The sequence below is a fragment of the Microtus pennsylvanicus genome, chromosome 9, assembly GCF_037038515.1.
Source record: "Microtus pennsylvanicus isolate mMicPen1 chromosome 9, mMicPen1.hap1, whole genome shotgun sequence".
In the NCBI taxonomy this organism is placed as follows: domain Eukaryota; kingdom Metazoa; phylum Chordata; class Mammalia; order Rodentia; family Cricetidae; genus Microtus; species Microtus pennsylvanicus.
Window position 1 is genome coordinate 24,707,972 of NC_134587.1, and position 16,307 is coordinate 24,724,278.

The 16,307-nt window shown below is 34.7% G+C and overlaps 1 protein-coding gene across 1 annotated transcript in view; it reads right to left on the reverse strand.

Moving 5' to 3' along the window:
* Positions 1 to 6,656: 6,656 nt before the first annotated feature.
* Positions 6,657 to 16,307, reverse strand: part of Galnt13 (polypeptide N-acetylgalactosaminyltransferase 13) — a 474,675-nt gene continuing 465,024 nt past the window's right edge. Inside the window, exon 13 of the mRNA XM_075985188.1 lies at positions 6,657 to 7,298. Within this exon, the coding sequence (XP_075841303.1) occupies positions 7,158 to 7,298 (141 nt within the window). The 3' untranslated portion in view covers positions 6,657 to 7,157. The remainder of the gene's footprint in view (positions 7,299 to 16,307) is intronic.

A 16,307-nucleotide genomic window follows, 5' to 3' on the forward strand; every position in this document is an offset into this window, starting at 1 on the left:
GTTAAGCATCCAGTTATGGTTGGAAATACAAGGCCACGTGCTTTCACAAAAATGCCAAAAAAAAAAAAAAGATGGCAGCAGATTTGGGTACATGTAAAAGTCTGAGAAGTGACATTCTGTATGTAAAATAGCAAATTCATGTCATTTATATTTGCTGACGACTTTGAAAAACTAATGAAGTATTCATGATGGCTCTCAGTCAGTGAATTTCTGAATCGTGTTAATGTGTGTGAACATTTAAAAACGGATACTAATAGAGTCCCTCCTTCCTTCCCTCCCACCCTCCCTCCCTCCCTCCCTCCCTCCCTCCCTCCCTCCATCCCTCCGTCCGTCCCTCCCTCCCTCCTTCCGTCTCTCCCCCCTCTGTCCCTTCCTCCCTTTCTCTCTCTTCCTCCTTCCCTCTTTCTCTTCTCTTCTCTATTTACTCATTTCCCTTTCTTCTATATTTTTGCCTAGATTCTGGTTCTGGGTGTCAATATGATGCTCACCAAGGTGAGGTCCACAGGGTTCTACCTACCAGCACACAGACTTCAATAGTCCGATATCAGAACTAGGGAATTAGGCATGACCTGAAAAGAAGTATTCTCGTGTATTTGAAGACATTTTCACTTCTCTAAATCATTTTTACAAAGCAGAAATACTCAGTCTCCATTCGTATCATAATAAAAATTAATGAGATAATATATATTTCAATGTTTCTGTTTTACATATTTGGGGTATAAGATTTTACTGGATTTACAAGACTTTCTTGCTGTTGAGAAATGGTTTTAGATAATCACTCCTTTATTCTATAAAATAGAACATAAATTATGGAATTCTAAAATTATCTGTTTGAAGTACTAGCAAAATTTATTTTGAAAAAAGACAACATATACCAAAGGAAAACTAAATTGGCATACTTTAATTCTACAAAAATGTATAAATATTTAAATTTACAGCAAAAGAACAATTATACCATTTAGTAATGCTTACAACATTTAAAATGTTTAAATCTTTATGCACAATCTTCTGTGTGGAACATGTCTAAACATTTTTGAGATTACTTTCTCTAGCTGTGACTACACTGATTTTAAAAACGGACGGTCCCCACCCATCTCAAAGAAAGTTCTGTGGATATGGGTTCCTGTTTCTCCCTTGTGCTATTTTTAGATGAAGAAACATCAGGACCCAAACAGCCTTGTCTTTAAGTTTTAACTGCACCATTGAACACAGGATGAAAATTTTAGTTTTAAAACATCTATTTCAGAAACATCTTAGATGAAACAATATCTAATATTCTTTTTGATTCTAACTCACCAGACAGAGGAGAATGATTCATCCTCCCACAATAACAATGGCAGTAAAGCATTACTGTACATAATGATGACCCAATTACCAAAGAGTGGTCCTCACCTTAAATATATTGACAGAAGACTGTGTTGAATCACTACTTTCTCAGGGAGATGTTAAAAATAAATTAAATGAAAATTTCTCTTCAAATTTAGAAAACACTAAAAAACAAAAATTGGGAACAAGTCTATACCAACTAGTTAAACAAATTGCTAGTCATCCAACACCTTAGCTGTCTACCGTATTTTATACTTGATAACACTCTGAAAATGGTGTAGTCAAACCAGACACTTCTATGTTATACAGAAGAAATGCTGTGTTTCCACTCCCTATCTGACGTTTTCGGAGCTTGTGACTGAATCTTGAAACACAAGCTCTGATGACACACTGAATTCCTGCTGTCCAACTACACTGGACATTTAGTCAAGGTTGTAAGATGTCAGCTGAAGAAAATAACATCTCAAGGATAAGGTTCATATTTGGTGAGGTCTTTATTTTTTTCACATTTATTCAAATCATTACGCCTGCAATTTAAGAATGCATTGAGTTTTGCCTCTTTTGAAACTAAAACTTGAATTCTTAGGTCAGATACAAGTTCAATGGCTATGCCTATGCTTGTTCATTTCTCAAATGGAGTAACAATATGTAAGGGAGCAAGCCAATATTCTGAAGTTTGCTGAAGCAATTCTACTGTATCCTTAACCTCTCGCTAATTTTAAAAAATCATTAAAAATCAGTTATGCTTTTTTATCATAGCAGTTTATTTCCCCCTCCTTTGTTTTCCTTATTATTTATTGGGCTGTTTCTAAGCACTAAGGAGAAATCAAATTTACGTATTATGCTTATAACAAAGCAACCCTGGGAGGCCTAGATATTTTTTTTTTCTGGTTTCTCTGTACTCTGCAAAGCTGCAAACACAGAACTCACTCAGTGTTCACAGGAATGGATGGTTTAAGAGTCTGTGTAGGCTGTAGGTCAGCCTCACTTTACCTTCAAGAGAATTGCAAGAAAACAGATGAAACAGATTTCTACCAGTTACTACTGAAAAGCTTGATGCTGCTTTCCTCAAACCATTTGTGTGCTGGTGCTAGAATGTTCTACACTTCTGTAAACATTATATTTTCAGGGAAAATAATCACTGTGATGCAGGTCTTCTTCTATTGTCTGCGGTCTTATTTTATTGGACAAATTTTATGAAATAATAAAAACAATAAGAATCAAGTTACTAATAAAAGATTTTGACAAAGGTTATTTTTTCCATTATTGTGCCTTTATATATTTTTGGCAGCAGTTTTAGGAGTCTTGGCAGCTTAGTTTATAATACTATGATCTTTGGGCAAGCTACACTTTATGTCCATGGCTCAGTTTTATCATCTATAAACACAGAAATTAATGGCATAACATCTTTAATGTTTTAAGGTTTCTATAATATCTTTTGTTAATAGATTTTTACATTGAAAATAAACTTTATATAGTCATTGTCAAAACATGAAAATAAATGTGATGTTGAAAGAATGTATTATCTCCGTTTTAAGACTCAAAATCTTAGCCCTTCTGTGATCAATCTAACACAACCAAAAAGCTGAAACTATATTTTTTCAGTAAAGTGAAGCAACTTATATCTTAAAGCAGCATTTTAATAAAATGATATATTTCATTTCCATAAGGCAGGTGATTTTAACAATGACAACATATAGTCCTTTAATATGAAGGATTTGGGGGAAAATGAACATTTGGAAACATAGCTCTAAAAATTCTCTGTAAAGATGTTGCTGGACTCTACAGTTTTAAATATGAAATCTTATGATAAAATGCTTCTTAACAACTTCAACACACTCTTAATCTCATTAGTTTAAGAAGTATAATTAGTGTATGCCAAGAGATAACAAAATCTAGTGGGCAAAACTAATATAAACCTTGGTTTATAAAAGACTTAAATGCCTGGGTTTGTAGATTGGCGATAGGGTGCTTACACCTTACAAAGATGTGGACTTGGCACTGAAATCAAAAGATCGAAATAAATGTAATTGTATTCCCAAGTGTGTGTTGGAGACTGGCAGAAATTGATGTAAATAAAAGAGTAGATTTATTTTTGGTCAGAGGAACAAAAGCAAGAAATTGCAGACAGGACAAGAATGTGTTATACTAAATAGGTTGTTTGAAAAGAAACCTAAAGAAATTTAAAAAGAATGACATATATGGGACAGATAGAACCAACACTAAAGCAGTAACTTGCTTGGCAGCCAGGACAGTGTAATGAAATGAAAGATGGTAAGAGATTAGAAAACAGAAATATCGCCGGGCACTGGTGGCTCACACTGTTAATCCTAGGGCTGGGGAGGCAGAGAACTCTCTGTGAGTTTGAGACCATAATGGTAAACAAGAGCCAGTTGCAGAACAGGCTCCAAAACTACGGAGAAGCCCTGTCTCAAAAAAACAATACAAAACAAAAGAAACCGAGATATTATGCATGTGCATGTACACACGTGTAAACGCTGTGTTATGCACATATCCATGTGCAGAGAGTTTGTGCATATATGTTTTGTGGGAGTGCACATAGAGACCTGCCATGAACTATGAGATAAGTTGAAAATTAATGAGGTTATGTTCAGGGAAATGTAATAATTTATTTTTAACAGTATCTGTGTAACTGTTGTAAGAAAACAAGTGGAGCATTGGGTAAGACTTGGGAAAAATATGGTATGATAGGAATACTGCATGGGATTTAGAAGGTCAGAAACATTAACATACAGTGGATGTGGTAACAAATTCATGGTTTCTGGTTATATACCAAAGAGAGAATTAAGTTAACTTCAATTTCCAGATGGTTAGACTTATTTTGCCCAATCTTTTGACATTGCAACATGATGTTGTCATCTACAAAATCAACACTTGACCACAATGTAGTCAGTTATCAAAAAAGTGTGGATTTCTAAACATATCTTGATCAAGTTTAAATTTTGTTTTGAGCCAAGTTCTCATTAATTTTGGCTGCAGGCAGTTCCATTCAGGTAGGAAGGATTGGAAAGTCAGAAAGAGAAGGAAAAGTCAAAAGTGACTTTACATATTTTATATGTGTGTGCACGCTCACACAAACATGCCGTGAATGCACATGTGGATGTTAGAAGTTAATCAAAGGCATCATCACTTGGTTTTAAGGACACAATATCTCATTTGGCCTGGAGCTTGCCAATTAAGCTAAACTGGATGACCAGGAAACTCAAGGAATTCACTGGTCTTCACCTACTCAGTGTTAGAATTAAAAACACATGCCAACAAGCTAGTGGTTACTTGCTCTTTTAAATACAGGTGCTTGGACTCAGACTCAGGTCTTCATGCTGGGTGAGGTGGGACATGACCACTTTACCTATTGTGTGAATGATCCCTCAATTCTCAACTTTCTAGTTTTGACTTGAACATCCTAGAAGGTGAAACTGCATTTGTCCTTATGAGAAAAACCCAGAGGAATGTATAAACTGAAGCAATTGAAAAATCTACTTGCCCGGATCAGTGTGTGTGTGTGTGTGTGTGTGTCTCACTGTGATTCCGATCAAGGCTTTCATTTTCTTTACTGAAGGCAAATATTTCTGAAGAACTTAAATCTTTCTGGTTTCAATGTTTTGTATAATTTTGTCTCTCCACACACCTATTTTTTTTAATTTTCAGACACTACACAGCATATATCCAAGTCACCTGAGGAGTCTTTGAGAGTGTTTCTTATGTTCTTATGTATTTCAATGTGACCATAACAAGTTTTCATTTACATAAAATGTTGCTGAGATGCTTCAATTTTAGCTCCCATTAAGTGATTATATTCTTTCAAAATGTCATTGACCACACTCCCTATCTATAATATGTGTTTCGATTGCCATAAGTAGAAGACTTTATATAATGAACTTGAGAGTTTACAATTTTTAATTTTCAGAAAAATAATATATAAGGGTATTTAATGTTTATTGAGTCAGGACAAGAAGAAAGCATAGGAGAAAAGAGTGGAGACAGAAAATGGGCTTTTTTTCTAGGCTTCAGGTGACTTGAGTGGTCATGATCAGTTTAACATTGACTGTCTTTTGAGAGCCATGGGTTCCTGTTAGAGATGGTATGAATAATGTCTATCCCATGAATAAAAGCTCTGATATTAAATCTTTTGTCTAAAATTTTGGGAATATAGGAATTTCTTGAAGTTCTTGGAGTAAAGAATGCTTGAGCTTTAAACAGCAAACCTGAAGCCTTCCAAGTTGGACTGTTTTTCACAATTTCAACAGTGTGGAGCCAAAGTGGAAGCCAAAGTGGAAGGGAAGGCAGCTAGGAAAGTAAAGGTCTTGAGAAAAATCTATCTTCATTCTAAAGGGGTTTGTGTGTGTGTGTGTGTGTGTGTGTGTGTGTGTGTGTGCGAGAGAGAGAGAGAGAGAGAGCGAGAGCGAGAGAGAGAGAGAGAGAGAGAGAGAGAGAGAGCGCATGGGGGCAGAGAAACACAGAGAAAGATAGAGATAGAGACAGAAGAGAAAGAGAAATTGTAGCTTGCAATTAATGCTTTTTCTAGATCATTTGAAACAAAAGGTCAAAAGAATGGACTTTCTACTCCTGTAGAATCTTCTATTTCCACACCCATAGAATTCCTCTAGCTGCTAACGACACAAATCAAACATACATATACAACAACTAGGTGGCCACTTAAATATTAAATATAAAAATTTGCTAACAGTCCATCACTGTGTTCTGTGTCTTTTTCACATCAGTTTGTTCACTGTGAACAAAGAAATTTTAAAGTTGAAATAACACATGACATCCCCTAAATAAGACTGAGCCACATTTCTTACCAAATCATATCTAGTAGTTTAATTAATATCACTTTAATGAATTCTCATGAATTTTGTTTTCCAATGACTGATGTTAGATTTAATACTATAGCAATAAATTATTATAGTGCCATACTTTTAAAAAAAAATAAAATACAAAGTGCCAATGACATCACTGACTGAACTAAAAGTGGTAAAAACAGTTTTAAATTGAACCTAAAAGGTCACCTTTTACCTATAGTCCAAGAGTGAAGGAAAAAGGTACATCTTTGTGTATGCGGGCAGAAAGGGCAGCTGGGAATTCAGACCCTGAAATCAAGTCTCAGAGCGAGACTGTTCTCAGGTGGAGATGAAGATTCTCTCCTAGTGATTCCTGGAGTTTATAATGCTCTTGTTTTTCTCGATATTGGACTCACTCTCTTCATTATTAGACTTAAATTTATTATTTAAAATAAATTTCTAAGTCCTTTATTTGGTATGATAATTTAATAGTCTATGAATTCGGTAGCAAACTTAATTTTTTTCTTTGTACTGATCATTTTGTGTGATGAATTCAATTTATAAGTGTTCCAACTGTTAGCATAGAAATTCACTGTGGTTCCATGAAGCATTTTTTTTAAAAAAGTTTATAAAGCAATGATAATATTTCATAATTAAGATATAGTATAAGGCATTACATGATCTCTCTTTCATCATTATTACAACATAAAATAAAAAAAAACCCAAGTAACTCTGTGACAAGAGGCCAATAAAGACATTTTAAAAGGAAACTCAAAGTGTATTTTTCCCCAAACAGTTTAAATGTTTAATAACGGTATCCTATTACTTATATTTTATGTGCTTCTTCAATCAGATACAAATTTTAGTAGGGAAATAAACATTCCTAAAAATGAATTATAAACAACTGTGTTTTAGAATACTAAAAGTATTTTTTAAAACTTTTAATTTGGCAAAGTTAATAATTTCACCAAACCAAAACAATGGATAAACAAAAGTGTAGAGACGTTCACGTCTTGGGAGAAACAGTCTTCATGCCCCCAAGGTCATGTTCCTCAGCAACCATTGTTGAGATCTGCTGCCACTGCAGTCCTGCATGGTGGGCACCATCTTGTCATCTTCAGAAGGTTCATCGAGACATTGGTTACTGTTGACATGTCTCAAAGTGAGTCTCTGCAAAAGGAAACAACAGTCAGTAACTTACTAGCAATCAGATTAAGGGTTCTCTTCAAAAATAGTCTATATCATTTCAATATATAGTAATATGAAATGTTTTTAAAAGGAACTGTGTACAGGTGTCTCTAAATTACCCATGTAACTACAATCATAAAATGATTGCTATTGTCAGGTACACCATCATTTGAGCGTGGTTAAAGGAATTGGCTGACATCTATTCGAGATTGCTGGAAATTAAGACATCTTTGCTAAAAATGACCTTGGAGTTCAGTTGAAGGTGACACATATTAATCATTATGAAGAAGCTTGGTTTTTCTAGTCAGTAACAATTTGATAAATGCAGAAGTCAGCGACACAACTGGTAACCAAATGAACAAAATAGCCAGAGATAATCACATTAAAAACGACTAAACTATAGCATCTTAGACATTAACTTAGACGAGTGATTAGTGTATCCAGAAATAATCCATCTAACTTTGTGGAATGCTTATCATATTTAAGCAATTTTATCAGCATTGAATTGAAACAGAGAGATAATGATGCACTTTATTATCTTCACAGGTCTAATAACTGTACTGTGTTTAGCCATTGCACAGCTTTTCTTTCCAATTGGAATGAAATTCACTTTTTAGGACTGCACATTTCCACATATTTTAAGGCGATATTCTTTCAAGTTATCAGTTATATATTATTTTGCTAATTTCATGGGCCATGCCCAGAAACACAGAAAAAGATCTTTATGTTAAAGTGTTCTCACAGATGTGAGGTAATTGGCAAGTTGTTCTTGAAAACTGTGTCCTAAACACATGTTTTTGTAAATTACCAAAACTAAAATTTGGGAAAGTTTTCTTTTTATAATGTTTTCTTGCACTTGATAATTTGTTGGGGGTACATGTCAACACAGAGAAATACCTGCAGCTTGTCCTGTGTTTTGCTGTTGTAAGAAAAGACAAAATAGAGGGCAGCCTCCTGGGGAAGATGTCTCTCTGACCACAAGCAGGAAATTAAAAAGCTAGGTGTTTAAAAACAAAGGTAATGTCAAGATTGAAGACTCTGTTGTCATTTTTTAATACAGAGTCTCAAGTCATTTTTAGTAAAAAAAAAGAAAAGAAAAAGTAAAAAGAAATTGTTTAAGATAGCAAGAAGATGGCTGGTTTATTCTTACAATGGCAGGAAATTCAAAGATTAGCCATTTTTGAAATTATATACATAATTAAACAAAATAAATATTTTCCTTTAAAAAACTTGTACTTAAGATCAACAGCAACAAAGAAAATCATCTCTATATCAAATTTGCATCAACTTATGCGTACATTTTCCTTCAGAAAAGCACTTCCCATTGTGTTCTTCTAATAGTTTCCTTTTAAAAAACAATTTTTTATTTATTGAGTAGGTTACCACACAATGAATTATACAATGTACTGTCATTACTTTATTGTAGTATAATCATTTCTCACAGTATTTGAATGATTCGGTCAATTACCGTGTGTCACATTGGAATAAAGAGTTTTTAAAATTACATAGAATAATTTTTAATGCCACAAGTAATCTCAGTACAGAACATTCTAGTTAGTATTGTTCTTTCTAATCAACGTTTAGTCTCCTTTAAAAAAAAAACTTATTAGTAGTTAAAACCCACTTCTCCAAAGGTAACAAATGAACAACCGAAAAACTCTGCCTAATGTAGAACACTAGAAAGCCAAATATTTCAGGCTCAAGTATTCCTGAGCGTGAATTAATTTCTTTCTTCTACTAGGTTGGGCACCGGGAAAAGCCACCAAAATCATTCTGAAGACTCTGATTCTTCATTAGAAAACTCTAAGTTACATTTAACAAATGTTCGCACATCTCTTTTTTCCCCTTCTGCTTAAGCATTTGAATTTCGGTCAAAGAACTCTAAGTCCTCAGAAATCAAGTAAGAGCAAAACTGTTAACTGTGTTTTTAGGCATTATGGCTATAAACACGGTTTTAGGCATATAGGCTTGTCATTCTTTGAAAAAACATTCTTTTTATAATGTTTTCTTGCACTTGATAATTTGTTGGGGGTACATGTCGTCTGTAAATGTCCATGTGCCTGTCTGTCAGTAATCAAACTGCAGGCTTCTCTAAGAGCAGAAACTTTCAAGTTGGTTCCTATGCACTGTTGTTTATGGAGATTTTACCAGAGCTACTATCCACTTTGAGCATGGTAGGTTTCCTCCTCTGCCAGGTGGAAATCTCAACACCTTGTGCAGAATGTGACCTTTGGGAAAGCTAGCTAGTTTCCAGAAGTTGCAGGAAGCCATGAGGGAACTGCTGCAGGCTACTGTCCTAGCTTTCAGTGGCAGGTATCTGAGTTCAAGGCCAGCCTGGTCTACCAGGGCAAGTTCCAGGACAGCTAGGGCTACATACAGAAAAAAAGACAAACTCAAATATTACATGTAAATTGCCTTCTAACAATTCCTCTTCATCCAAACTGTCCTGGCTACTCCAATTTTTCCATCTCTTGTTTGGATTGTCCATGATTCAAATACACTCTAATTCAAATAATACCTGTTCTGCCCTCTCATCTTCTTATTTCTGCTTTTAGCAGTGCCACAGCAGTGAAGTTCACACACAACACACACACACACAATTGAGCCTCTGAATAAATTGTAACAAAACTAAATAATTTCACAGTTCCAAAATAATTCATTTTTAACCTATGTTATATTAAGTCACCTTTTATATACAATTCATTTTCATACAGATGTGGTTAGTGTAAGGCTTAAAAAGAATAAATATTTCACAATGTATTTAACCCATTAAATTTACAGACATATACATATATATATATATATATATATATATATATATATACATGCATACTTGAAATAAGAACTGGAAAATACATATTTGTTAATGAAGACTAATTATTACTTAAAATATCCAGTCTCCAAATTAATGAGCAGCTAGAAAGTAAAAGATGAAAAAAATAATGCCGTAAAATGTTTTAATAAAATTTCATATTTTGATAACTAAAGTAAATTTAAGAAGTCTGAAACACAAACCTCTACAAGCATTAAAGAAAAAAATCGTCAGTAAGATTTCCAAATATATTTCTAAAAACTTCTTCTCTCGTGTAATTTCTTAGTAGCCATTTTTGCGAAGTGCTATCATTACAGGTCTCCATGGTAGGATGTTGGGAGCCATCCGGCACTTTGCTTATTGAGAGGCAGGCCTGCATGATTATGTGAACAAAAGTGTGGGTCTGTTTGACAAAGAAAATAATGAATAATGACAAATGAAGTACAAAGGCAGCAATAAATCAATCATAGCAGACAACATACAATTTCGCCTGGAAAAGGATGGGAGACACACGTCACAATAATTTCATCCATGGAGCAGTGAGTGGCAGCCTTTCAGACGGCTTTAATATCAGCTTTACTCAGTAGAGAAAAACAGAGACAGATTACTAAGGAGGAATTTGACTTCAGATGATAGAACATTTCAGGCAAAAGTTATTTTTCATAGAATTTTGTTTTTGTAATCTTATAATAAATACATTTTAGTGCCAAGTGAGTTGTTCTGAGAGAGGTTACTCAAAATAATTATCACAGAGAATTCTCTTCTGTTAGTGTCCTCATATGCTTGCCGCCCAGCCTGAGAGGATATTAAAGAAAACTGCCTGAGATGATTTTGTTTTCGGTTTTCATGGGCCTAAGCTGGGCTCTATGGACCTAAGGAATCCACACATGCAATGGCATACTTATTAGTAAGCATGGTAGAACACATGAAGAGAAAGAGCAAGAAAAGACAAAATCCCCCCGTGAATGTAATAATTAATTTCACTTGCCTATTTCTTATCCCCAAGTATAAGTTCAAAAAATATGTAGTTATATTAAACAAATCATCCACTCCAGGGCCAGCCCAAAGATATACTAAATACTATTGATCAAAAAATTTAGTTAAGCCAATTAAGAAAATAAATTGTATTGAAGTAAACTCCAATTTGTGGATAGCATAATGGATGCCATCACTGGGTTTACCTTTGCAGGGTTTATCTGCTACAGAGAAAAGATATCTAGTGATGACACAGTTAGAAAACATAGGGAAAAGCATCATATTTTACCTATAAAATGATGCTGCCCACGGCACACTTTGACTAGTTTTCTGGACTAAATATGCATGTATCTACACTGTTTAAATTAGGCAACATCATCTACTGCTAATTGATTTTTCTTATTGCTAGAAATTTTACCTAGAAAATGTAATTTTAAGGCACAAAATTTTTTGTTAGGAATTATAAATTTCAAGCATAGTTAATAGGAAAAAGATGAATTAAGATGTACTTTTACAAAGCTATAAATCAAGAGAAAATTTAAACACTCAAGCCCATCTCCATAGTCTTTACTTTCCAAACCACGTGTCATTTAGTGTTCTTTACAAATCTTCTGGCCACAAAAGGAAATGGTTATTAAATATATCACATGTCTGTCTATGAGAATGAAGTCATCAAATTTAATAATCCTCCTTTCATTTATATTTTGGGAATCCTTTCTAAATACTTTTATTAATTGAGTGTCTCATGCATGCCTTTGTCAATTTTGCAATGAATACTTCATTATGAGACTCTCACAGCAAATCACATATTGGAGAAATATGACTTGCAGGCTCCCATGTAGCTTACTGAGAGATGTCTTTTTCAATGGGAATATTAAAAATTCGATAGCTAAGCAGAGTTATGTGAGTCTCTATCTAGTATTATCTTTTTAGTATAACATAGCATCAATTAGTCATTCTGTTCAAAAATGTAGGTCATTGTGTTTCACTGCTATGAATAGAATTTGAATTACAATATATAAGGATACATGAGACAAGTGTGTGATTTCTGTAATGACGTATTTGCATCTGAAAAGTCATAAGCTACTTACAAATCTACAATCCTAACTGCACAGGTCCTACTTAATCCAAATGGGATCAGGCTAGGAAAATAATTTGGGTGCTAAAACTAAAGCCTAACACTTGTATTAAAAACATGATAGTGTGGTGATCACATACAGCTGGCTGCAGAGCTGATTGCAGAAATGGCTACAGCTATCTCAGTCAGCATACTAAACGTTTAAAATAAGAACAATAATACATTATTACATAGAAAGATAAAAAGACTGGCCTTCGATTATCATAAAACTTAATAGGACTATGACTTAATAAGAAGTCATAGGTTAAACTGGGCGATGGCAGCACACACCTTTAATCCCAGCACTTGGGAGGCAGAGGCAGGTGAATCTCTGTGAATTCGAGGCCAGACTGGTCCACAGAGTGAGTTCCAGGATAGGCTCCGAAGCTACAGAGAAACCCTGCCTAAATAAATAAATAAATAAGGAAGAAGTCAGAAATTTCAAAACCTCTTGGCCAAATACTAAATAGCTGTTTTCTAAATCTTAATCTCAAAATGTTTTTGTTGAAAACATTTAGTGTGGTGTCTTAAGAATGTGAACTGCACATCCAGAGGAACACACGTATTCTAAAAAGCAAGTGTAAACAGCCAGGAAAGGATATAAATGCAACACTAATCCACTGACATTTCTATTAGCTGATTTTAGCAAGAAATCAAAGCTGTGGGTCATTGGGAACATGGGAAGGTAATGCTAGTCTAATGGATATGACCTTCAAACGGTAAGCTGAGCTATCATTTATTATTAGAAATTCTACTACACGGGAATGTGGGAGATTAGTAATTGTAGGCCACTTACCTTGAAATTATATTCCCATTTACCTGCTTTCTGATAAGGGCAAATAAAAGAGGTTGGTTAAGAATGATTTAATAAAAGCCTCTGTATTTTCGGTAAGTTCAATGCAATCGTTTCCTATGGATAGAATGTAAACCAAGTGGTTCCTCAGACAATTTGCCTGTCATGTGAAAAGCAACACTTATTTTTAGCATCATGTTTTGCTCTGTCCCTCTTTTTTTTTTTTTGCGGATTAGTGTTTGTTAAGCAGAAGTGCTCTGATCTAAAATTAGATTGTATCACTGTATGTAGCTGCCTGGATGTTCAAAAAAATATGATTAAGTACTGATACTGCAGGAAAATGAAGATTTGGAATAGATTGGAACACACGTGTAGTGTTGAGAGTATAAAAACAAACCGAAGTGAAATAAAATGGATGAAACATGTACTTTAATAAAAAAAATACAAAGCTGTCTAGTGATGTGAAATTTGTTACTTTCTCTTTGTTTGAATTTGCTGGAAAGAGATATTCCATGACCATAAAACATCAGGATAATATTATTAGTATTCTATATCAAATGGTCTGTGTTGCTGATGAAAACACTTATGATCTCATCAAATCAAACTAGAGATGCCAGCCATAACAGAGTGCAAATAACATTCATGTTGTGTTGTTTAAGAAACGTGGACTTTTATGTGCTTGGGAGGTTGTATTTCTATATCTGTGCACTGTAATCTCTATTATATAAAAATAATAATCAATTGTCAATTTGAAAGGGAGAAAGTGATAAAATTTAAAGGGAGGAAGCATGGAAGTGGTTGGAGAGAAGGAAGGGAAGAGTGGTGTAATTATAGTTTAATTTAAATATATTTTACAAAGCTACTTAGGAGATTCAGAAGGTACTGCAACTCTTTTGTTTTGTTTTTATTGAGCTATATATTTTTCTCTGCTGTTCTCCCTTCCTCCTCTTTCCCCTTCTATGCTCACCCATGATCCCCACATTCCCAATTTACTCAGGAGATCATGTCTTTTTCTACTTCTCATGTAGATTAGAACCATGTATGCCTCTCTTAGGGTCCTCTTTGTTGCCTGGGCTCTCTGGGTTTGTGAAATTGTAGGCTTGATTTTCTTTGCTTTATGTCTAAATGCTACTTATGAGTGAGTACATATTATATTTGTCTTTCTGGGTCTGGGTTACCTCACTCAATAAGATGTTTTCTAGATACATCCATTTATTTGCCTGCAAATTCCAAGATGTCTTATTCTTTTCTGTTGTGTAGTACTCAATTGTGTAAATATACCACATGTTCTTTATCTTTGTCTTCGGTCAAGGGATATTTACATTGTTTCCAGTTTCTGACTTTTACAAAGGCTGCTATAAACATAAACTGAGCAATGCTGTCTCAGAAAATTAGGAAATAACCTATTTCCAGACTCAGCAATACCACTTTTGGGTATTTGCCCAAAGGATGCTCAATCATACCGCAGGTATGGCAATCCTGTAGCCAGAGATAGGCATTTATCACCAATACATATTTAGCTCCATTCAATAAGAAGAGAACTTTTGTATTAATTATCTTATGAAGACAATTACCTTAAGTTTCTAAGCCATTATTGTGATAGAGTAATTGTATGGCTATTTAGCATTTTAAACAGATAATATTTATTGTACTTTCTTATCATTAAGGAAAGGAGACATTCATACTTGGTTACAATCTGATACTGCCCTGTTTATCCCACTGTCTGCCCTGTTTATCGGATCCCCATCACTGAAAGCATCTATTTCTTTGTGGTATTTCAATGCCCTCAGGAGGCAAATTAGCATTGTAGGAAACTTCTGGCTCTAGTGCCAGACACCTTGATGCACTATTGACACAACTTTACTAAGAACATAGAGACTGACAATAATTGTTTTGTAAGGTTGTGGCAAGAACGTCTTAAGCAAACAGAGAAATCACAGCCACCCATTAGCTTTCTTTCCTCTTTTCCCTTTGTTCATCCAAGCAGATAACAAACCAAACCAGCAAGAGAGACTTCATGCTTAGAGGCATGCAGTGTTCTGTCTGTTCTGAAGATTCTATGTGTTCCTATTGATGACTCTTTCTTTTCACAGACTGAAAGGAACTGGGCAGACAAGGCGATGGAATATTTCAACATTTCACACTGTGAGATTCACAATTGGACTAGTAACTAGCTTTCTTTGAAAACTTTATTAGGACCTAAACCCTAGCTCTGCTCCTAGCAGGGTAATCTTTGTGATTCAGGTCTGTTCCGACAAAGCTCAAAGGAGAGAAGTTTAAGGTTTGTTTCAGCTCTGTAATTTTGTGAACTCCACTGGGTTTTATTCTGACTCAAAACTGCATCACCTCAGAGATTTCTCAAAGAAGGGAAATTTTACCCTTGCTAGCAAATGACAAAGAACTGAAATAAAGAGGGAACAAGTAGCTCCATTCCTCTTTAACCCCTTCCAGTGTTGGAATGAGAGAACAGAGCCACAGAACAGGGACTTCACATCTTGGCATCTCCCATCCTTTTTATTTCTTCCACTGCCTCTGGGTTTCCTAAAGTCTTTGCATTTCCCAAAGTCCCTTTTTTTTTTGTCCTTTCCTCAGTTTGCATTGGTTTGCAACAGTATATAAAAAGAAGTCTTGAGAGATGGCTCAGCAGTTAAGAGGACTGGCTGTTCTTGCTGTGGACCTCAATTCCCAGCACCCACATAGTAGCTCACATCTATCTGTAACTCCGGTCCCAGGAGATACTTAACTCCCTTCTGGCCTCCAGGTGCACGGCATACACAGACTGCATTCAGGCAAAAACTCATACATATAAAATCAAAACAAAATACAGAAGCTTTTTTCACTGCTTAGAGACTAGATAAAATTGTAACATGCATATTAAAGACCAGGGAATAAATAAACAAAATAAAGCAAACACCAGAAATTTGGATTTCATGTGTTAAAACCTCATGTCTCAGATTCTAGACTTCTAACAAGTTCCAGAAGAGTTTGCTGTCTCTCGAATCACTGCTTATAGCAGTTATCAGAATATGCTATGGAAAGAAAGGTCCTTAAATGTAACACTTAGAAGTAAAGGAAGTCATCAAAAGTATTTCACTTTCATAAATACATTATACTCCTTTTAGTTACCACGAAACATAACCAAATTTCAAAAATAACTTTTAGCGGGCAGAGGACAATAATGTGCTATTCTTTCATTTTCATATGGTGTCTCCACATTCACATACATATATATTTATTTTATAATTGTAATTTACTATTGTGTGTGTGTGTGTGAGAGAGAGAGAGAGAGAGAGA